General features: G+C 55.3%; 1 protein-coding gene across 6 annotated transcripts; it reads left to right on the plus strand.

The window, feature by feature from the left end:
- The first annotated feature begins 3,294 nt into the window (after nucleotides 1-3,294).
- Nucleotides 3,295-21,372, plus strand: ANKRD13B (ankyrin repeat domain 13B). 6 transcript variants are annotated; one of them, XM_081218468.1, is made up of 15 exons: nucleotides 3,295-3,685; nucleotides 14,580-14,715; nucleotides 14,850-14,974; nucleotides 15,062-15,107; nucleotides 15,715-15,858; nucleotides 15,948-16,137; nucleotides 16,214-16,280; nucleotides 17,356-17,437; nucleotides 18,151-18,215; nucleotides 18,436-18,566; nucleotides 18,660-18,817; nucleotides 18,942-19,094; nucleotides 19,212-19,375; nucleotides 19,454-19,530; nucleotides 19,969-21,372. In XM_081218468.1, exons 1-15 carry the CDS (start codon nucleotides 3,572-3,574, stop codon nucleotides 20,243-20,245), a joined length of 1,929 nt encoding a protein of 642 aa, XP_081074594.1. In that variant the 5' UTR covers nucleotides 3,295-3,571; the 3' UTR covers nucleotides 20,246-21,372. The 6 variants fall into 6 exon arrangements, with proteins under 6 accessions (XP_081074594.1, XP_081074596.1, XP_081074595.1 ...); XM_081218470.1 differs by having other exon boundaries at nucleotides 20,008-21,372; XM_081218469.1 differs by having other exon boundaries at nucleotides 16,002-16,137; nucleotides 19,454-19,620; nucleotides 20,008-21,372.

The raw sequence follows: 21,372 nt of genomic DNA on the forward strand, positions 1-21,372 counted from the left end.
GGTACCTGTCTCTGTTTGGGGTGAGTTGTGCATCCTGGTCCCCCATGAGTCCGCCTCTGTGTGTCCAGGTGTATGTGTGGTCACACTCTTGCTGACTGCGCACACCGCCAGCAATATGGACGCCCAGGTGCCAGAGGTCATGCAGTGTATCCCCTGCCACCGGGCTAAAAAGACATCTATCCCTCCTCCATGCTTTCATCCAGAGAGGAAAGAATCTGGGCAATTTTTTTTGAAGACCTCCTGAGGAGTGACCACTGTGCCTGTGTGCAGTAATATCCACTTCGCATCGGTCTTGTATATATCAACGGTGTTTCTGAGCCACCAGGGGTGTGTGTGTCCAGGGCGTGTGCATATAACATACAAGGACCTTTTTTGTGGTGGCCTTCCTTCCTGGACTTCACACTGAGACTCATTGGAGGTGGGGGGGCGGTGGACAGGGAGAGAAGGCGCAGGCCGCACGTTGGTGCACCCCTGGACTGAGCATGCTCCCCCATACACGTGTGCCCCACGTGCACCCAACCCCCATCCCTGCAGTAGCAAAAGGCCAGAGCTCTGTGGGGAGAGGGCAGAGGGGCCCAGGCCCAGGACCAAGGGCCAGGTCATTGATGACACGATTAAGGGACGGTTCCCCAGATTAGGGGAGGGTTCCCCAGCGGCATGTAGTCCTGCTGTGTAACAAGGGAGCAGGAGGGGAGTCCTTGGGCAGGGGTGCAGGAGTTGGTTGATTTTATCCCATTGGTGCCAGAGCAGCAGTGACTTGTGGGTGGCAGGCTGCTTCCCTGGGGGAGACAAGTAATGTTCATGAGTCACACCACCCGAAATATATGCAAAGCTGCCTCCATCGCCTTTCGCTGCAGCCCAGATTGACAAGTTTGTTTGAGATCGCGATCCACGAGGTATATTTATAATCGCACCTTAAAAAAAAATCTTGAAGGCACCCCCTCCCCCCATAGCCAGCAGCTCCTCTGGCAGGGTTTCTGCGAGCTAAGATACCTCGCGGGGGTGGGGGGGACGGGGGGAGGGAGGACACCACCTGCCGCCCTGTGCTGCACTCCACCGAGGAGTCCGTCCGTGGGCCTGGTGGCCTCATCCCTGGCGATGGGAGGAGCGGCCTGGCCGCTCTTACTGGGCGCACAGCCCACGAGCAGTGGCCGCCCGTTCACCCCCGATCGACCCCCAGCTATGGAATTTCATTTATTAGAAGTCGAGGCGGCTGCTGGCAACCCCATTGCTTGGCTGTCTTTGTTTCTCTGCTGTGTGGGCGCGTCTCGAGCACGTGGCAGCTGGAGCGCGCAGGCCGGAGGAAAAGCGACCTGGGTTTAGAGTCCAGGGCCGCTTGGCAAAAAGAGAAACTCCGGCTGCCCAGAGGGTAGCCCCCCCGCCCCAATCCAGGCTGAGCTCCCCGCCTCCTTAAGCTCCAAGCCTTTTCAGGGGAGGAAGGATAAGTCACCCCGTTCCCCCCACCCCGCTAGCCCCATCTCCTGGTTGGCCCTGGGACTACCTGGGAGTGGCCGAAGCAGGGATCCACTCTCCAAACTTTGTTCCCGAAGCCACCAGCCCCGCCACAGACGAGCTTCTGGGCCTGGGGCTAGAGATAAAAGGGTTTCAGAATTTCCCTTTGGAGACTTTGCCACCTCAGGAAGCAGGGCAGTTAGAGAGATCACAAAAACACTCTAAAAACAATTTAATGAGGAAATGTACAGGCATTCTCCCGGCCACTCCTAGCCATCCCTTCCCCGCTCCAGCCTCCTCCCCAACTCTGGCAGCAGCCACGACACTCTGCTGACCCCTCGTGGTGGAGGTGGGCAGCGGTCTCCGGCTGCGGGAGACGCCAGCTGGCTCCTCCCAGCCTGGAGAAAGGGGCGAGGCGGTCCACTTCTCCCTCACCCTTTCCCGCCATGGCCTGGCACTGCAGGGTGTGGAGGAGGAAGGACAGAAGGCCACACAAAGAAACCTGAGAGAGGCTCGGAGAGTTTGCAAGCTTTTGCTAGCACCTCCCACAAAAATGTTTCCTGGATTGTTCTAAGTAGGACTGGTATGGAATCCCTTATTCCTGTCTTGTTATAAGGTGGGCTCAAGAAGGCACTGTGCCTGGTCCCGCCACCTGTCCCAGTCCGCCGGGTTGGGGGAGGGATGCGCCATTTCCAGGGCAGTCACTATCCTCAGCTCACCAGAGGAGGTAGTATTTAGTGTCACATTTTAGAGGTGAGTGGTCCGAGAAACCAGAAAATTTAAGCAATCTGCTTAAGGCCAGGCAGATAGTTAAGGAGGAATTCAAACTCAGGTTCTCTCAGACACCCCAGTCCCTATCCACACCAGGTCCTACCAGCCCTTGCAATAGGCTGCCCCAGAGGGCAATTGCACTTTTATCACGGCATCTGCAGGCACCCTTCTGGAAAGACCTCTCTGCCCTGGGGTTATTCAGGAAGGAGTTAGTCTCCGGAATCAGTCACTTCCTCTCCAGAGGGGACCACATGGGGTGGAGGTGGGGAGCTGCCACCTGCTGCTGTCTCTGCCCAGCCCCACTCTGGTCCTTGCAGAGGACAGCGTATGGGGGGAGGGGTCTGTTCTCCCAGCCTTAATAGACATTCTCTTTCTAACGTCAAATGTGGAAGATGGAGTTTAATTTTAAAAGAAGGCAGGGAAGACTCCTATGCAATATTTCAGGTGCCAGATTCCTGGTTGCTCCAGTGACCCTTGGCACTAACGCCCCGCACCTTTCTCAGGATTCCTCCCATCAGTCACTCTTTTCTTGGAATCTGGATCCTGCTCACGTTCCACTAGGACCCAAACTCAATCCTGAAGGCCACACCTTCCCGCGACCCCTAAGGCTTGAGCAAGGCCTGTAACCCCCTCCTTCCCCAGCAAAAGGCAAAATGCCAGCGGGTGGCGGTGCGCCCCAGTCCAACTGGCGTCAGGACACTGCCTCCGTTCCGGCCAGGCCTGACTCCCTCCCCACTCTCTCAGTGAATCAGGGGACCACTGCGGGACCCTCTCCGGCCGCTCGCCACCCCCAGTTCCACGAGGCGGACTACAAGCCCCATGATGCCGCGGGGCCGAGTTATAACAAGCACTGCCCAGGGCACCCACGTCCCCCTCCTCTCTCCCCCGCATCCCCGCATCCCTAGCCGACCGCTCGGGCTGAGGGCCGGGCTATGCAGCTGCGGGCGCGCGTCCCTGCGGCGGCGGCGGCGGCGTCCCTGGGGCCCTCGCCCCGTGCGCCCCCGCGCCCGCTGCGGGCGCCTGCTCCCTCGGCCGAGCAGCGTCTTTGTACGCGGGGGTGTGGGAGGCGAGGCGCGAGTCCGCGCCGCGCCGCCGAGTGCCCGCGCCCTCTCCGGGCGGGTGGGGGCCTCTCCGCGCCACCCGCCGCCTCGCGAGGACGCCCGCGGCCCGCACCGCCCGCACCGTTCCGGGCGCGCCACCCCCGCCCGCCGGCGCCGCTAGCACATGCCCGAGCCGCAGCCCTGCGAGCAGGCAGCGCTGGCCCCCCGCCCCGCGGCTCCGGGCCCTGGCTCTGGCGCGGTCCCTCCTCCCGGGCCGGGCGCCGCGGCCCCGGCATGAGGAGCGGGCGATGATCCCCGCCAACGCCTCCGCCAAAAAGGGGCCCGAGGGCAAGTACCCGCTGCACTACCTCGTGTGGCACAACCGCCACCGCGAGCTGGAGAAAGAGGTCCTCGCCGGCCAGGTAAGAGCGCCGTCGGGGCGCCGCGAGGACCCCATGGCCGGGCACACCCGCCCGGCTTGGGGAGGGGGCGCGGCGCGGGCTGTCCCGCCCCCCTGGCGAGTTTGCAGCGCTTCTTTGTTCGCAGCCGCCGCTTTTGTGCTGTTGACCCGGAGAGGGTGATGGGAGCGGCCCCCGCCCGCTTCCCTCCGGCCCGGACTGGCGGCCCACACGTGCTCCGGACCCTCCCAGATTGGGGTAGGGGACGCCGTGCCCCTCCTCCGCGGGGGCAGTGAGGGCTGCGGGGAGGGGCTGCCGGCTCCATCTGTGTTCCACGCGGTAGGAGAGTCCGCCCCACTCAGCTCGGCAGCAACACCTCCCGCGTTAGTGTGCGGAGGTGGGCAAGGCCTGCGTAGGGAGTGGGTCACGGGTCAAGGATCAAAGAGGCTGTGACACTCCCAGATATTCCAGCCCCACCCAGTTGCCCTCTACCCTCACGATGAGCGCTTATCTGTTTGCTCAGACTGGGCAGACCCCTGGATCCCTCAGACCCGGCTCAGGAGTGGGGAGTAAAGAGACCCTCTTGGGTTTAGCCCTGAAGGGCCTTGTCCAGGTGCTGAAAGGCGCTCTCCTGCCCTCTGGTGCTGGGGCCTGGCTTCTAGGCGCTGAGGAAGCGAGGGGCCCTTTGGCCCCTGGCAAGATTTGCGAGTTTGCACACAGAGCAGGCTACCAGGTTCCTCTAGTCAGTAAGAATGGGTGGGTCAGCCAGCTTTGGCTGGGCGGTGGCCTCCAAGAAGATAAGGTAAGGGATGGGGTCTCCTGGCTGTTCTATAGGACCAGGGCAGGCAGGCAGGCAGGCAGGCACAGGTCACAAATAGTTCCCAACTCTGCCGTTGGCCTTCAGACACAGGTAGGCACTCGTGGCCTGGACGACTAACCCTCCAGGGTGGGGAGGCAGGAGCGAGAGCTGGGCCCAGCCTGCCCTGGTTTGTCTCCAGTTGAGGCCTGCAGACTTGGCCTAGATCTGAGATCCTGGGGCCATGGGCTGGGAGTGGTTTGCTAAGGCATTGCCCCTTTGGGAATATGCCTTTTGAGGGCCACTTCCTGAGTCACAGGAAGTTCAGTTTAAGGAGCTGTCTGCTTCCCAAGGGAAGAGTGAGGTGGAAAGCAGGACATCCCCAGATGGTGAGCAAAGTGAGGGTCAGAGTGTGTCTCTGAATTCCACCACTGAGCCCTCAGACCAGTGCAGCACCCAGCTCTGCATAGCAGTCCCAGGAAGTGTTGGGGTGACCTAAGCCTCCATCTCTGGTCGGGGTGTCCACTTTCATTCTACCTCTGCTTCCACAAGGATGCTCCAGGTTGCTCCTCAGACCACGTCTCTGTTTATCCATCATAAAGGAAGTGGTTTGCAGCCACTGGTAAAGGAAGCGAGGTCAGAGTGGTGGATCCTGTGGGACAAAGATGAACAAACCAGGCACAGCCCATGCCCTCCAGGAAACCCTGTTCTGGTGAAGCAAGTGTGAACAGGGAAGTACAGTGTGATGTGCAGGGTGCTAAAACAGTCCAGCCTCTTCTGGCTCTTCTCTGCTTTCCTCCCCTTGAGGGCAAGAGAAGACAAGCCTCTGATAGAGGTTACAGCTGGAGGGATTTAAGTATGATCTGAGAGGAACTTCCCAATGGGATGGTTGATGGTTGGTCGAAGAATTTTTAGGCAGATAGCTAGTGGCTGAATGTCCAGAACACCTCAGTCACACTCCCTTGCCCAAGGGGTGGGTGGTCCTTTTCTTGCAGAGATTGGAGAGAGGCAGAATGCCTTAGAAGAAAAGGCTTTTTCACCCAGGCCTCTCTGATTGACAGTCCTCAGGTCAGCAGTCATCTTCCTGGGGTGAGGCTGGATGGGGAGCACTGGAACCCGCTGCAGGTAGGGGTGGTTTGGACCACTGAGTGTGTTCCTCTTTGCTCCCCTCAGGCTGCCACAGAAACCAGGGACCAGGTTCACCCCATCCCCACCCACTCATCCCCTCACCCTGGTGAGTTTTTGTCTTCCTGAAACGGATACTGCCTGCCCTGATCCAGGCCAGGGGGAATATAGGGCACTGGTTGATATTAAACCCTTCTTCAACCATAAAGGAGTCAGGGGTGCCAAGAAGGGGAATGCCAGTCAGTCTGGGTGGGAGAGCCCCCTGGCTGTATTTCGACTCCAGGACTGACCCAGAGTGATGCTTGCATCCAGATGTGCACTGCTCAGTCCCCAGGGCCTCAGACTCCCAGGGAGAACTGAGGATGCCCACCCCAGCCATTTTCTGCAGGTGATGGGTCTGGGGGCAGCCACTTAACATCATAATGAAACCCTGTAGACCCCAGGCATCTCATCTGGGGGTCCCTGATCTCTGGTCCTTCTGGCACCCACTGTCACAGAAAACAGCTGGGTTTTCCTCAAACACACAGCAGCTGGGTTTCCCTGGTCTTCACTTGTCATAGCTGCCTCTTCTTCACTCCAAGAAAGCCCCGCAGAAGCCCTCCCGTGGGCAGGCTTGGCAATGCTGGCCAAGGACGAGGGGGATGGCACGGCAGGCTTCTGAGCAGGTTCATGGGGCCTGGACGCAGGGAGGGGCGGGGAGATGGGAGGTGCTCAGCGGGTGTTTTTTGGAGAAGGGAAGGGTCCATGATCACCCCTAGCCAATACCCAGCAATACAATGGTTGCTGGGTGCCCTGCTTCCTGCCACACACCTGCTCTGCCAGGTTGGGAGGGGGCAGGGGGTTGTAGGGTAGTGGATGTGCCAGTTCCCTCTTGGCTGGCACGAGGCCTGAGGTCCAGACAGCTGGGCATGGCCTTGGTTCTGGAGTCATGCGTCCCTGGTGTTCCCTGGGGGTGGGAGGTGGAGGTTAGACTGAATAGCTCCCTGTGGGAGGGCCAAGGAGAGCAGGATTCTTCCCAGGCAACAGGCACTCTGGAGGGGGCTGGACTGTGGTCCTAGAGAAACATTTTCTTTTTTCCGGCGGCTGCCTCCACCATGGTCCTCCTTCCTGCTTTCCCCGGTTCATCCTTCTGACCTAGAGGCAGGTGAGATGGGATCGTGGGGCCCCTGGATACTCAGACAGAGGCTGCCTCGCCCAAAGTACCTGTTGTGTCCAGGAGCACCTGTGATCCCTTCTCCTCGCAAAGTAGGCAGTCCTGGGTATGGGCTGTCACCACAGCTGATGAGTTGGGAAGCTCAGGAGAGGGAGCCACAAACCCTAGAAACCAAATATCAATGTGTCTGGGATGAGGGGGAGGGGCTGTGTGGGGCAGGATGGAGGGGGTGGGCGGAGGGGCGGGTGGAGGGGGGTGGGTGGAGGGCGTGGGCGGAGGGGGAGTCAGCAGGTGCCACCCCCACTGGCCCAACTCCACTTGGGGAAGCATCTTGCTTCCCTGCCCCCGTTGAGTGAGCTCAGGCCTGCCTGGTGGGACAGCAGAGGAGCAGTGGCCATACCAGACTCTGGCTGTCTTCCCTGGGGCTGGGGGAGGGAGCGGGGCAAGGAAAGGAGACGCAAGCTGAGCAGGCTCTGGGCCCCAGGCTCTGGGCCCCTCACCTTACTTCTCCAGCACCTGTGTTTAGTCTATACATTTGGTATGTTCTGATAAGATTTCACCTAACAAAAGGACTCTGCTAATGCTAAACAACTTTGAAAAATACCCTGCTAGTGCATGTGGGTTCAAGGAGTGTGCATGTGCAAATGCGCTGGCAAATACGTGTTACATGAGTAGAGGCCTGCAGGCCAGAGGGCAGCTGGGCACACATGTGCTTGTACACTTAGGGATGCACATGTACAGTGAGTGTGGATGCAGGAGTAAGAGTGTGTGTCCTTATGGTACCTGTACAAGTGTGTGTGTGTGTGTGTGCGCACGCAGGCAGGTGCCTGAGTGGAAGCAGGGAGACTCTGCCCAGGGAGCCCCAGCTCCTAAGCTCGAAAGACCCCTGCTTTTGGCTCCAGCTGAGGCCAGCTGGGGTGCAGAGTTTCCATTCTCTTGGTGGGGAGGGCTGGCTATTGGGTTTCATGGGAAACCTTTTCATTCCAGCAATTAAATAGCAGCAGGCCTTTGCCGAGGAAATTAATGAATTCTCCCACCTGGGCCCCCAGCAAGGTGCCTCTTCCCCTGCAGGCCCAGCTTTGGACCGGTGAGGGGGAACTTCTTTGGGGCTCGGCTGGCAGTATGCAGGGCTGATGTTGGCCCTGGAAGACAGCGGTGCCTTGGGGACTCTGGGGAGTTGGGAGAGCTCCTGTGGAGTGGGGGCAGGGAGGGCACCCCTGCCTGGCAGGCAGTGCCAGCCTCTCTGTGGAGCCTGGAGCTGGGGCACCTGAGGGGGAAGGAGGCGGGCGGCATCTGGAGCCCCGGGCCCGGGCCCTGCTGGCTCCCTGGGGCCTTGATAGCAGCAGCAGCATCTGGGGCAGGGCCGGTGGGAGGCATGGGTGGCTGGGCTGCGGCCCCATGGGAAGGCCTCTTCCTGACACCCTCCATGACCCAGCCAGCTCAGGGTCTATGGATCCTGCATCACTCCCACCCCAGGACTCAGGACCCCACCCAGGTCGGACCCTGAGGGGCCCAGCTCAACCCGTAAGAGGCTCCCCTCCCCTCTGGGGAGCTCATGTAGAGGAGCAGCAGGGGGGCCACTCACAGGGGCCAGGCACAGTTTTGGGGTTTTTTTGAGGCTCCCAGTATATTTAAAAATGAAGAAATGCCAACAGGGTTATAAAAATTATATAAATCTGAATTATTTTAAATGTTTTATTTTTGACAAAGGAGTTCCCACTCATGTTTAAAATATGTAACTGTTGCTAGAAGGTAGCAGCCCTCACTACTTTCCCACTCCTCTCAGGCGCAACCACTTTGAACTCTTTAGGCTGTTTTGGTATTTGCCTCCATAATTATAAGCACTATACCTCTACAAGTATTTACTGGTTAATCAATTTTACACTTTACTGCCTTGCCTTCCTTCCCCATGTCCCTTAAAAAGTCATCTATGCATTTGTTTAATAAATATTTATTAAGCACCAGTTATGTGCCAGATGCTGTCCAGAGACTGGGGATGTAGCACTGAACAAGACAGACTGTCCCTCTGTGGGGCTTACAGTCTAGGAGAGGGAGACAATGAAAAAATAACTAAGCAGTTTAATGTTGGCAGAGAACTAGAGCAGGATAAGGGACAATAGATAGATAAATAGCAACTGACATTTGAGATGGGTTGTCAGGACCAGCCTTTCTAAGGAGGTGACATTTGAGCGGTGGCCTGGATGAAGTGAGAGAAGCAGCTTTGTGGCTGCTAGTACCCAGGAGAAGATGGTTCTGGAGAAGGCTGATATGCAGGAGTGGAGCTTGGAGAGATGGGAGAGCATGTGAGTTCAAAGAGACGTCCAGGATTCTTTTCTCAACCGGATGGGAAGCCATGGAGAGATTTTGAGCTAAGGGGCGTCAGGATCTGAGGAATGTTTCACAGGATGACAGCACCTATGATGGGCCCTGTGAAGAACAGACCTAAGGAACCAAGAGAAGAGTGGGCGGAATTAGGTGACAGATGGGGTGGCCACGACCAGGAGGGTAGCCTGAAGGTGGTGAAAACTAAGATGACTTTGGATCTATTTTGAAGGTAGAGCCTGTAAGGTCAAATTTTACTGATGGACTAGATATGGAAGGTGAGAGAAAAAGAAGAGATAAAAACAGTCCTAATGTTTCTTACCTGGAAAGGGAGTGAACTGAGGTGCTGTTTACTGTGATGGGAGAACTGGGGCAGGTGAAGCTGTCCAGGTATGGCTGGCATAAAGAAAGCAATGGAGGGCTTCCCTGGTGGCGCAGTGGTTGAGAATCTGCCTGCTAATGCAGGGGACATGGGTTCGAGCCCTGGTCTGGGAAGATCCCACATGCTGCGGAGCAACTAGGCCCGTGAGCCACAACTACTGAGCCTGCGCGTCTGGAGCCTGTGCTCCGCAACAAGAGAGGCCGCGATAGTGAGAGGCCCGCGCACCACGATGAAGAGTGGCCCCCACTTGCCACAAGTAGAGAAAGCCCTCGCACAGAAACGAAGACCCAACACAGCCGAAAATAAATAAATAAAGTACCCTTAATTAAAAAAAAAAAAAAAAAGCAAGGGAAGGAAGTCACAGGTCAGAACGTCCCATTTTGTTTCATGAATTCGATTTCCTTTTCATATTTTTCTCAGGGTGTAAATTACTGTCCCCCCCACCCCGCCAAATTTTTTTTTCTTCTGTTTCCTGCATTGACAGTTGTTTCCTCTGGGTTTTTAGCATCTATTTGCATGTTTTGGTATCTTTCATGTTGGCAGCTTTCCTCAAGTGTTCAGTCACCCTCGGCTCTTGGGGCATATTTAAGGATGGGGGTGTGGAGCTTATTAACGAATGGGTGCTGCTCTAAGATGATTGGCCTGCTTATTGTTAGGATCCCCAAATTTCTGTACCCAGAGGTCTGTGGTGCCTCTAGTTTCTGCAAGAAAGAATTCTCCAGTCTCCTGCTAGGGGTAGGATGGAGCAGTGTTATGTGCAGTCTGGCTGCCAGGGGTTCAGGACTTGAGGCAGGGAAGGGACTGGGCTTTCACTGTTCACCAATTTTCAGTCCCATGACCTCATCCTCAGACCAATGTCCGAGTTTAGTACATCTGAAGCTCCATTTCTATAAAGAATAAACCCTTGGCATCCTGTGGAGAGGAAGGGGGGCATCTCCCAGCTTTACAAGATTGGGGAGGGGGTTCTGAATTTTAACCAGACCCCCCTGTATTCAGTCCTGAGCCTTTCTCCCACCCCTGCTGTTCCCACTGTCTGCATGTTTTACACCTGTCAAGGGTGCTAAGGGGGGAATCTAGCTTGCTAACCACTGGGGTTTCCCTCTGTGAATGCTTGGGTTCTAGTACCTTCTGTTCCCTTAAGTCAATTGTGATGCCCCAGCCACTTTCTTGTGGGTTTTAAATATTTTATTGGCATTCTTATACTTGCTCACACATTTACTTTTATTTTTTTAATGTGGTTGTGCCGGGTCTTAGTTGCGGCAGGTGGCGGGTTCCTTAGTTGCAGCAGGCAGGCTCCTTGGTTGCAGCATGCAAACTCTTAGTTGTGGCATGCATGTGGGATCTAGCTCCCTGACCAGGGATCGAAGCTGGGCCCCCTGCACTGGGAGCGCAGAGTCTTAACCACTGCACCACGAGGGAAGTCCATCACACGTTTACCTTTTGAGGCAATCTTCATTCCTTTGTATAGATCTAAGTTTCCATCTGGTATCATTTTCCTTCTACTTGAATATCATTTAACATTTCTTGCATGTCTTCTGGTGATAAATTCTCTTAGCTCTTGTTTGTCCATGAAAGTCTTTATTCCCCCATTTCATTTTTGAAGTATATTTTTCACAGGATATAGAATTCTAGGTTGACAATTTTTCCCCCAGCACTTCAAAGATTTCATTCTGTTGTCTTCTAGCTTGCATGGTTACTGATGAAAAGTATGTAGTATTTCCTACATTTGTCCTTACATACATAGCGTGTCTCAATTCTCAAAATGCTTTCCACAACATTGTAAATCAACTATACTCAAATAAAAATTTTTTAAAAATGCTTTTAAGATTTTCTTTTTATCGTTAGTTTTCAGCATTTGATTATGATGGGCCTTGGCATAGGTTTTTTGGTGTTTTTCTTCCTTGGGATTCATTGAGTTCCTTGGTTCTGTGGATTTATCATTGTATTAGTTTCCGCAACAAATTACCACAGACTGGGTGGGTTAAAACAACAAAAATTTATTCTCTCATCATTTTAGAAGCCCAGATTCAAGGTATCAACTCCACTCCTTCCAAAGTCTAGGGGAGAGAGACTCCTTCCTTGTCTCTTCAAGCTTCTGGCGGCTCCAAGCGTTCCTTGGCTTGTGGTTGCATAGCTTCAGTCTCTGCCTGCATCTTCACATGGAACTTCTCTGTGTGTGTGTTTTATAAACTGGATTTAGGGCCTACCTGGATAATTCAGGCTGATCTCATTTTAAGATCCTTAACAATTATGTCTGCAAAGACCCTTTTTCCAAATAAGGTCACATTCACAGGTTCTAGCAGTTAAGACGTAGACTATATTTTGTGGGGGCACCACCATTCAACTTACTACAGTAGTTTTTTTTAAATCAAATTTGGAAATTTTTTGGCTATTTCTTTAAATTTGTCTTATGCCTCCACTTCCTTATCCTATCCTGTGGACTCCAATTATGCATATGTTAGAATGCCTTATAGTGTCTCACAGATTGCTGAGGCTGTTTGAATGTTTTTCGATACTTTTTTTCTCCTCTGTTCTTCAGTTTGTACAGTTCTGTTGCTGTATCTTTTTTTTTTTTTTAAGATGTTGGGGGTAGGAGTTTATTAATTTATTTAGTTATTTTTGCTGTGTTGGGTCTTCATTTCTGTGCGAGGGCTTTCTCTAGTTGTGGCAAGCGGGGGCCACTCTTCATCGCAGTGCGTGGACCTCCCACTCTCGCGGCCTCTCTTGTTGGAGAGCACAGGCTCCAGACGCGCAGGCTCAGTAGTTGTGGCTCACGGGCCTAGTTGCTCCGTGGCATGTGGGATCCTCCCAGACCAGGGCTCGAACCCGTGTCCCCTGCATTAGCAGGCAGATTCCCAACCACTGCGCCACCAGGGAAGCCCTGTTGCTGCATCTTTAAATTCACTGATTTTCTTTTTATTCTGTAGTGTCTAGTCTACTGTTAATTCTATCCAGTGAAAATTTCATTTCAGATATTGTACTTTTTATCTCCCATTTCTTTCCCTGTGAATGGTGTGTTTTTCTTTAAACTTTTGAGCATATCGAGCCATTCATCTTTGTTTCTATTAAATGATTTTTCTCCTGATTATGGGTTTTATATTTTCCTACTTCTGTGCATGTCTAGTCTTTTTTAACTGGATGTTGGACATTGTAAATGTTGCAATGTTAAGCACTGGGATATTGTTGTCTTCCTTTAGAGAGCGTTAGACTTTGTTCTGGCAGCCTAAGTTAAGTTACTTGCAAATCAGTTTGATCTTTTGGAGCTTATTTTTTATCTTTATTAGATTAGGTCTGGGTGAGCCTTTTCTCTTGGGATAGGATTCCTACTCCTAAGGTATAACCCTTCTTGGGTCTCTTGAATACCCTGGGTGATCAACAAGGACTCTCTACTCTAGCAGGTTGGAGCTTGAATGTCTCCCTGCCATGGGTGAGCTCTGAGAATTTATCAGCCTATTGTTCCTTTTCTGCCTGGTTTTGTTGAGTTTCACTCTACACATGTGAAGTTTAGTATTCAGCAAAGATTCAAAGGGACCATATGCAGATTTCTGGAGTTTTTTTTTTTTTTTTCACATAGCTCACTTCTTCCTGGAACTCTGCCCTGCAACTTCTAGCTACCTCAGCCTCCCTGAACTCCTCTCTCCTTAACTCGTCAGCAAGACTACCATGCTCTGCTGGGGATTACCCTACCTGAATTGCTGTCTGGAATATTCCTCCAAGTAGAAACTTAGGCAATCATAGAGCCCACCTTGTTTGTTTCTCTTACTTCAGGGATCACAGTCCTGGACTAATTGTTACCTAATGTTTGAAAACAATTATTTCATGTATTTTGAAGCAATAGTTTTCTCTGTTTGGTCGGAGGGTAATATCAGTTATCTCATCATGTTGGAGTAGAAGCCTTTTCCTGGCATTTTAATCAAGTTTTGGGGAGGAGAAAAGGAGTTACATACACGTGGTCAGTTCACATATTTAAGGAGTCCTAGTCTCCTGAAATATATCTAAATATTTATGTTTAACAAACATATGCTTTTATCATGCAACAAAAATCTCATGTAGACAGTCTGCCTACTAATGCAGGGGACACGGGTTTGAGCCCAGGTCTGGGAGGATCCCACATGCCGCAGAGCAACTAGGCCCATGAGCCATAACTACTGAGCCTGCGCATCTGGAGCCTGTGCTCCGCAACAAGAGAGGCCGCAATAGTGAGAGGCCCGTGCACCGCGATGAAGAGTGGCCCCCCCTTGCCACAAGTAGAGAAAGCCCTCGCACAGAAACGAAGACCCAACACAGAAAAAATAAATTAATAAATTAATAAACGCCTTCCCCCAACATCTTCTAAAAAGAAAAAAAAATCTCATGTAATATAATCGTGTTATTCACAAAACAATAATAGTATTTATAAAAAATGTTAATACATAGTGTCCCACAGGCACAGGACATGGGTTTGAAGTTATACCATGAACATATTCTTTCATTCTTATCAATGTATTACTGCAACTGTTTGCTAAACCTCTCAGGGATAATGTTAATGATCTAAATTGGTGGCCCTTCCTCAAGGTGTGGTCTTTTTTTGGGGGGGGGGTACGCGGGCCTCTCACTGTTGTGGCCTCTCCCGTTGCGGAGCACAGGCTCCGGACGCACAGGCCCAGCGGCCATGGCTCACGGGCCCAGCCTCTCCACAGCATGTGGGATCCTCCCAGACCAGGGCACGAACCCGTGTCCCCTGTATCAGCAGGCAGACTCTCAACCACTGTGCCACCAGGGAAGCCCTGAAGGTGTGGTCTTGGACCCCTAGGATAGGTCCTGTCTCAGGTGCCCTCCCTGGCCAAGAGTCTTTCTAGACCACACTTCGGGCTCAGGCTTACTCTTCACAGGCAGACTACTGGGCCTTGGAAGAGTGAACCCAGTCAGGGCACCTAGGTGGACAGGAAAGGAAGTCCTTCCCTTTCTCAGAGTTACTTCCCCACCCTCTCCTGCAAGCCCCTTTCCCCTCACCTGACCCCAGCTCATTGTGTCTATTTTTTCCAGTGCCTTCTGAGATGGGCAAGCCAGGACAGCTAGGTGTTTGCTGCCTGCCTAGAGGCTGTTAGGCTTAGATGGGCTACCTCAGAAGTGACCAGGGCGACCTCTTCACCTCTTCCAGGTGGACATCGAGCAGCTGGATCCCCGTGGGCGGACTCCCCTGCACTTGGCCACCACCCTGGGGCACCTCGAGTGTGCCCGCGTGCTCCTGGCACACGGCGCAGATGTGGGCAGGGAGAATCGCAGCGGCTGGACAGGTGGGCACCCCTACTCACCCCTACGCCACAGCCTGGGTCTCCCGGCATCATATCCTCACCTCTGATTGGTTGAAGGGAGCCCTAGGCAGGGTCCTGCCGTGTGACATTGCCTCTTGCCCACACCCCGCCCCCAGTGCTTCAGGAAGCTGTGAGTACCCGGGACCTGGAGCTGGTGCAGCTGGTGCTGCGGTACCGGGACTACCAGCGGGTGGTGAAGCGGCTGGCAGGCATCCCTGTGCTCCTGGAGAAGCTGCGCAAGGTGAGGGCCAGCCTCTCAGCCTCCCCACCACGGTCTTTGAACACTATCTCTAGTGCAGGCTTAGCCACTCTCCTCTTCATCCTCCAGGCCCAGGACTTCTACGTGGAGATGAAATGGGAGTTCACTAGCTGGGGTAAGAGGGGCTGACGGGGGCCTCTCTGGGCACTCTCCCACCTCAGGGCTTCTGCACTTGCTGCTTCCCTGCCTAGAGCACTCTTCCCATCGCTCTCCCATGGCTCCTTCTCACCTCTTAGCTCTCAGCTCATTGCTACCTCTTCCTGAGGCCTTTCCTCAATGCCTCTATTGATTCCGTTATTATTTCCTTTACTTTGTAATGACTGGCTCATTTGTTTGTTACTTGTCACCCCTTACTAGAAGGTGAGCTCCAAGAGGGCAGGGGTCCTGTCTTGTTCAATGTTGTATCCCCAGTGCCTGGCACATAGTAGGTGTTTAATAAATATTTGTTGGAAGACTAGATGAAAGGTTGAGTGAGTGAATTAAATGGTGGATACTAGGGACTTGGTGGTGGCTGAGTCATGCCTGTCCCCAGCCTCAGGTTGTTCATTTCTGAGTGACTGTGGTCTACATTTGTGGGGGGGAACTGGGGCAGGGGCTGCTCTCCCACCGGTTCCCTTACCCTTTCCCAGCCACACTCCTGACCCTGATCCCCACGCTCTGAGGTGGCTGAGGGTGGTGGGCCAGATAAACTGAAGCCACCTCTGACCTTCTCTTCAACCTAGTGCCCCTGGTGTCCAAGATCTGCCCCAGTGACACCTACAAAGTGTGGAAGAGTGGGCAGAACCTTCGGGTAGACACCACACTTCTGGGCTTTGACCACATGACGTGGCAGCGAGGGAACCGCAGCTTTGTCTTCAGGGGCCAAGGTCAGGCAGGCGGGATATGGGGCAGGGTGGGGAGCCTGGGGACAGCCCCCTGAGACCCCTGACCCCCTGTGCTATTCTGCGGCTGGCAGACACGAGCGCCGTGGTCATGGAGATTGACCACGACCGCCGGGTGGTGTACACAGAGACCCTGGCTCTGGCTGGGCAGGACCGTGAGCTACTGCTGGCTGCTGCCCAGCCCACTGAGGAGCAGGTCCTGAGCCGGCTCACCGCACCCGTCGTCACCACGCAGCTCGACACCAAGAACATCTCCTTTGAGAGGTGAGTGGGCATGGCCTCGGAAACCTGGAGCCAGCCCGGTGGATGCCCCCTCACCGAGACCACGCTGCTTCCCTAGGAACAAGACCGGCATCCTGGGCTGGCGCAGCGAGAAGACCGAGATGGTGAATGGGTATGAAGCCAAGGTGAGGTCATAGCTCCCGGGTGCCAGCCCCACCACACTCTTGCCTATAGCGAGCTGGGCAGGGGTTTCCTGACCCTGCTTTCTCGGCCTTGGAGGTGCAGAGGCAATGCAGCGTGGAGGCAAGGTCATGAGACTAAGAGGCAACTGATGAGAATGGCCGGCATTTATTGAGCACCGAATATTATGTTCATGCTCAAGGCTCTGTTCTGACATTTTAAATGTATGTACTTGTATGTATGTATGTGTGTCTATGTACACATGCACACATGTCTATGTATATACGTGTGTATGTCTCACACACACACACACTCATTTAATCCTCACGACAACCCTTTCGGGTAGATGCTATTATTATTCCCATTTTACAGAGGTTTATCGAGCCCTTTCCACCGTTCCCCATTTAATCTTCACAACTCTATGAAGTAGGGTACTGGCCCATTTTAGGATGAGGAAGCAGGGGCTTGGAGTGACTAAGTGGCCAGTACAAGGTTGCCCAGAGCCAAGCTTCAGACCCAGCTGGCTGACTCCAAAGCCAGGCCTTTACCCCTAAGAAGACTGTTGTGGGGCACCCCCAGCAGTCACTCTGGGACCCCCATATCACCCATGTGGGGCCATGTGGTGAAGGGTCTAACCAATGCAAGTTTCTGTGTCGTGGTTGTTTCCTCCTGGAAGCCTTCCCTGGTTCACAGGCTGGGTTATGGCCTCTGGTTTTTGTTCCCACAGTCCTGTGCTCTCCCCATTAGAGCATGTATCACGCTGTGTTATTACTGTCCATTGTCTTCTTGATTGTGAGCCTCAAGAGGGCAAGGATCGTGTCTGGCCATGCTTGTTCACCACTGTATCCCTGACGGCTGCCTCAGTGCCTGGCTTATAAAGCCTCCTCACAAAATGTTTGTTGAATGAATAAGAGAACTGAATGAATGATTTCATATAATTACTTGCCCAAAGGCCTGGAGATTGGAGCTGACACCGCCCCCCCCCCGCGACCGTTCCTTGTAGGAAGTGTTCATAACGCCCTTAGGGGCAGGGTGGGGGTCCCAAAGCTGTCTGTGAGTCCTTTCCTCATCTGTCCCCAGGTATATGGGGCATCCAATGTGGAGCTCATCACCCGGACACGGACAGAGCATCTTTCAGAACAGCACAAGGGCAAGGTCAAAGGTAATGAGGCAGAGGTGGATGGGGGCGTGGGGGGAGGAACCAGCCCCACTCAAGCGCCTCCATCAGTATTTCCTCTGACATCCCAGCAAGAGCCAGGATAGTTTATTCAGTCAAATAGGTTTCAATTCAAGTGCTAAATTCTAGTGATTGGTAGTGGTTGCCTAGAGTGCTGTTAAGATTCTAAGGCAACATTTGGCCTCAACAGGAAGGAATGCTACAATTGATTACTAATATCTGCATTGGATTTGGGGCAGGGGGGAATATCATGTACGCTGTTTGTTGGCCATTCTAGTCTAGTGGGACATACCCTAGGCAGAAGGACAGGGGCCCTGCCACTGATTCTCTGTGCCCACTGATACTACGACTGACTCTCTAGGCACCAGTTAGTCTGTCTAAAGTGGATAGACATAATTCCCACCTCACAAGAGAACAAAATGAAGTTAACGTGGATGCACCTGAAGGAAAACACATACACATGCATACCCCAAAACACTTCTGGAAGTTTCTCCTGAGCCCCAGGCCTACTTTTATTCCAGATGTGCTTATGGTGGTCCTGCCCCTGCCCCTTGGAGTCCTCAGTCACCTTCAGGTGAAGGTGCCTGGGTGTGTGGTGGGGGTGAGCAATCCTCCCTCCCCCCAGGGACCAGCCTCCTCCCTGGGTCTTGGCACTTCTGAGGACTGCAGTGTCCTCTGAAATGCCATATTTCTTGCAGGCTGTAAGACACCTCTGCAGTCCTTCCTGGGAATTGCTGAGCAGCATGGGGGCCCCCAAAATGGGGTGAGTGTGTGTAAGGGGTACCCCTCTGTGGAAGGGTGTGCATGGGGATCAGGAGGAAGTCTGGGAGGCACCCTGTGGGGAATTCCTTTCTTTCCACAATGCCCAAGGCCCTGTCAACTCCACAGTGGCGGGGGAACAGATCCGGGGCTTGTAATACCAAGTGGCTGGCCTGGCCTCAGGGACTGAGAAGGGCTCATAAGCCCCTCCCTGTGTGGTACAGACCCTGATCACTCAGACTCTGAGCCAAGCCAACCCCACTGCCATCACCGCAGAAGAGTACTTCAATCCCAACTTTGAGCTTGGCAACCGTGACATGGGCCGACCCATGGAACTGACCACCAAGACACAGAAGTGAGGCCCCATGGTGGTGCTGGGGAAGGGTGGGCAGGGCTGGGAGGCCATGGCTTCTACAATGTCCCTCACCCCTTGGGATCTGGGGCACAGGTTCAAGGCCAAGCTGTGGCTGTGTGAGGAGCATCCCCTGTCCCTGTGTGAGCAGGTGGCCCCCATCATTGACCTCATGGCCGTCAGCAATGCACTCTTTGCCAAGCTCCGGGATTTCATTACCCTGCGCCTGCCTCCGGGATTCCCTGTCAAGATTGGTGAGGCTCCACCCCCATTTCCCTTGAGCAGCTATTGGGAGGATGGGGCTTAGAGGAGGTAAAGGGTGGGTACCTAAGGTGTGAGGGAGTGGGTGGTGGCGCCTGATGGTTTCTGCATCCTCAGAAATCCCGATTTTCCACATCCTCAACGCCCGCATCACCTTCGGGAACCTCAATGGCTGCGATGAGCCGGTGCCGTTGGTGCGAGGCAGCCCCAGCAGCGAGACCCCTTCCCCAGGCAGTGACTCCTCCAGTGTCAGCAGCTCCAGTTCCACAAGTGAGACCTTGTCCCGCCCTGAGCCCGCCCTCACTTCCCCTCCCCACCGAGCATTTCCCCGGGAGTGGCCGGGAGGGGAGGTCTGGTCCACTCTGACCCACAGCCCGGCGCCCCCAGCCTCGTGCCGCGGCTGCGAGATCTCCCCCGCGTTGTTCGAGGCCCCACGCGGCTACAGCGTGCTGGGCGGCCAGCGAGAGGCCGCCACCCGCGACGACGATGACGACCTGCTGCAGTTCGCCATCCAGCAGAGCCTGCTTGAGGCGGGCAGTGAGTATGACCAGGTGTGTCCCCGCGGCCGCACGGGGCCACTGGACTGCAGTGCCGCCACAGCTAACTGGCTCACCCCCGCCTCCGCCCAGGTCACCATCTGGGAGGCGCTAACCAACAGCAAACCGGGCACTCACCCCATGTCCTACGAGGGTCGCCGACAGGACAGGTCAGTGCCCGCCCGTCCTGAGAGGGTTTGGAGACGCCTATTCCCCCACCTCCCATACACGTGCACAGAGAACACCAGGGCCCTGTCACGGTGCGTATGAACACTGCCGCATGAGCACCCCTCTTGGCCCAGAGGAACCGTGGTACCGTCATCAGGGACCCTACTGGTTTCAAGATGGCGTCTACCACCACCACCCGTTCCTGACTCAGGGGTGGGTGCGCAGTACTCCACACGCGGCCGTAGAGCCTTCACAGACCCTCGGCAGACAGAATGTCGGGGCTGGGGTTCTAGAAGACTGGGAGGATGGGCTTTGCAGGACCTGGGACCAGCTCCTACCGGGTGGGAGGGAGCCAGGGAGGCTTCTACCTCCACTGGAGGGTGTTGAGGCCTGCGCGGTCCCGGGGCCTCCACACCGTCTCCCGCCCCGCATACGGGCAGATGCGCCCGGAGCCCTCGACGTATCTTACCTGCCTCCAGGAGCGCTCCGCCTACGCCGCAGCGCCAGTCCACAACCCCCGCGGGCTTGGCGTCCGTCCCCAGCCCTCGGCCCAGCCCGCGCCCAGGCCAAGGCGGCCACGTGTTCCGGAGCTACGATGAACAGCTGCGGCTGGCCATGGAGCTGTCTGCGCAGGAGCAGGAGGAACGGCGGCGGCGCGCGCGCCAGGAGGAGGAGGAGCTGGAGCGCATCCTGCGGCTCTCTCTGACTGAGCAGTAGCGCCCACTGCCGGGCCCCTTGGCCACGCCCCGCGGGACCCGCCCCGGAGCGAGAGTCGCCCCTCCTGCGCGCTCTCCGAGCTGAGTCCGGAGACACGAACCGCCGCCTCGGGGGCGTAGCGGCGCACCCGGCACCAGATGGGGAGGGGTTCGGCCCGACCGTGGGGTACCTTCCTGGAGGCAGCTGGCACGGCCCGGCTCCCCTGCTTTGCTGTATCCTGACCCCACCCCACTCCCCTGGGCTCTGACCGGTCCAAGGGCGGAGCCAAGCCGTTTGAGGGGGAGACGGTCCTTAGAGGAGCACTGTCTCCATCCCTTGCTCCTTCTGGCCGGTCCTCCTTTCTGCTCACTGACCCCACTCCAGGACACTGCCCGTGAAGCCTTTGCATCTCCGCTCTTCACCCCCGGGGCGCAGCTGAGCTCCCCACGTGCTGTGTGGCTGCTTCGTCCTAGACACAAACCAGCACGTCAAGGGCCCAGCTCCTCCCCGACCCCGGCATTTCAGCGTCAAGTGCACTTAGCGGGGTGCCCGGCTCCCCCAGCCCCCACACCCCTCCCGGGTCTCAGGGTGGCCCCAGCTTCTCTTTGGGTGACCACAGAGGTTGGAGTCTCCATCCCCAAGGCACGTTTTTGTGAGCAGGGAGGGTGCCCAAGGTGGCCCCAGGTCTGGGCAAGGCCTGGCTCCCTCGTGGTGTCTTGGCGAATGGGGGGGGCATAGTGGACGTGGGGCAAACACCAGACTGGACACAGGGGTTGCCCAGGGCCCTGGCACCACCATCCATCCCTTCCCACCAGCTGCTGCTAGCCCTCTGTGGTTGTGCATCCTACTTTCCCCCCACCCAGGGGCTGACTCCAAAACCCTTCATCCAATGGTGCTAACCCCCGGCTCTCCCCTGCCCCACCCCACCACCCAGAGAAGCACAGACCCCGCCAGGGGCAGGGGCCCACTGCACACCCTTGTCTGGGTTCTCTCGGACTGGCCTTCCTGGCTCAGCCAGTGAGGCTTGGAAGGGACACGAAAGCGATGGAAGAAAACAACAAAGGGAAGCTGTTCCTCTCACCCTCTTCCCTGATGCCAGGGGCACCAGACTGATTCTGAGGCACAAATAAAAGAGGCTTCAAACCCGA

Source organism: Mesoplodon bidens, assembly GCF_964165515.1.
Source record: "Mesoplodon bidens genome assembly, chromosome: 19".
Classification (NCBI taxonomy): domain Eukaryota; kingdom Metazoa; phylum Chordata; class Mammalia; order Artiodactyla; family Ziphiidae; genus Mesoplodon; species Mesoplodon bidens.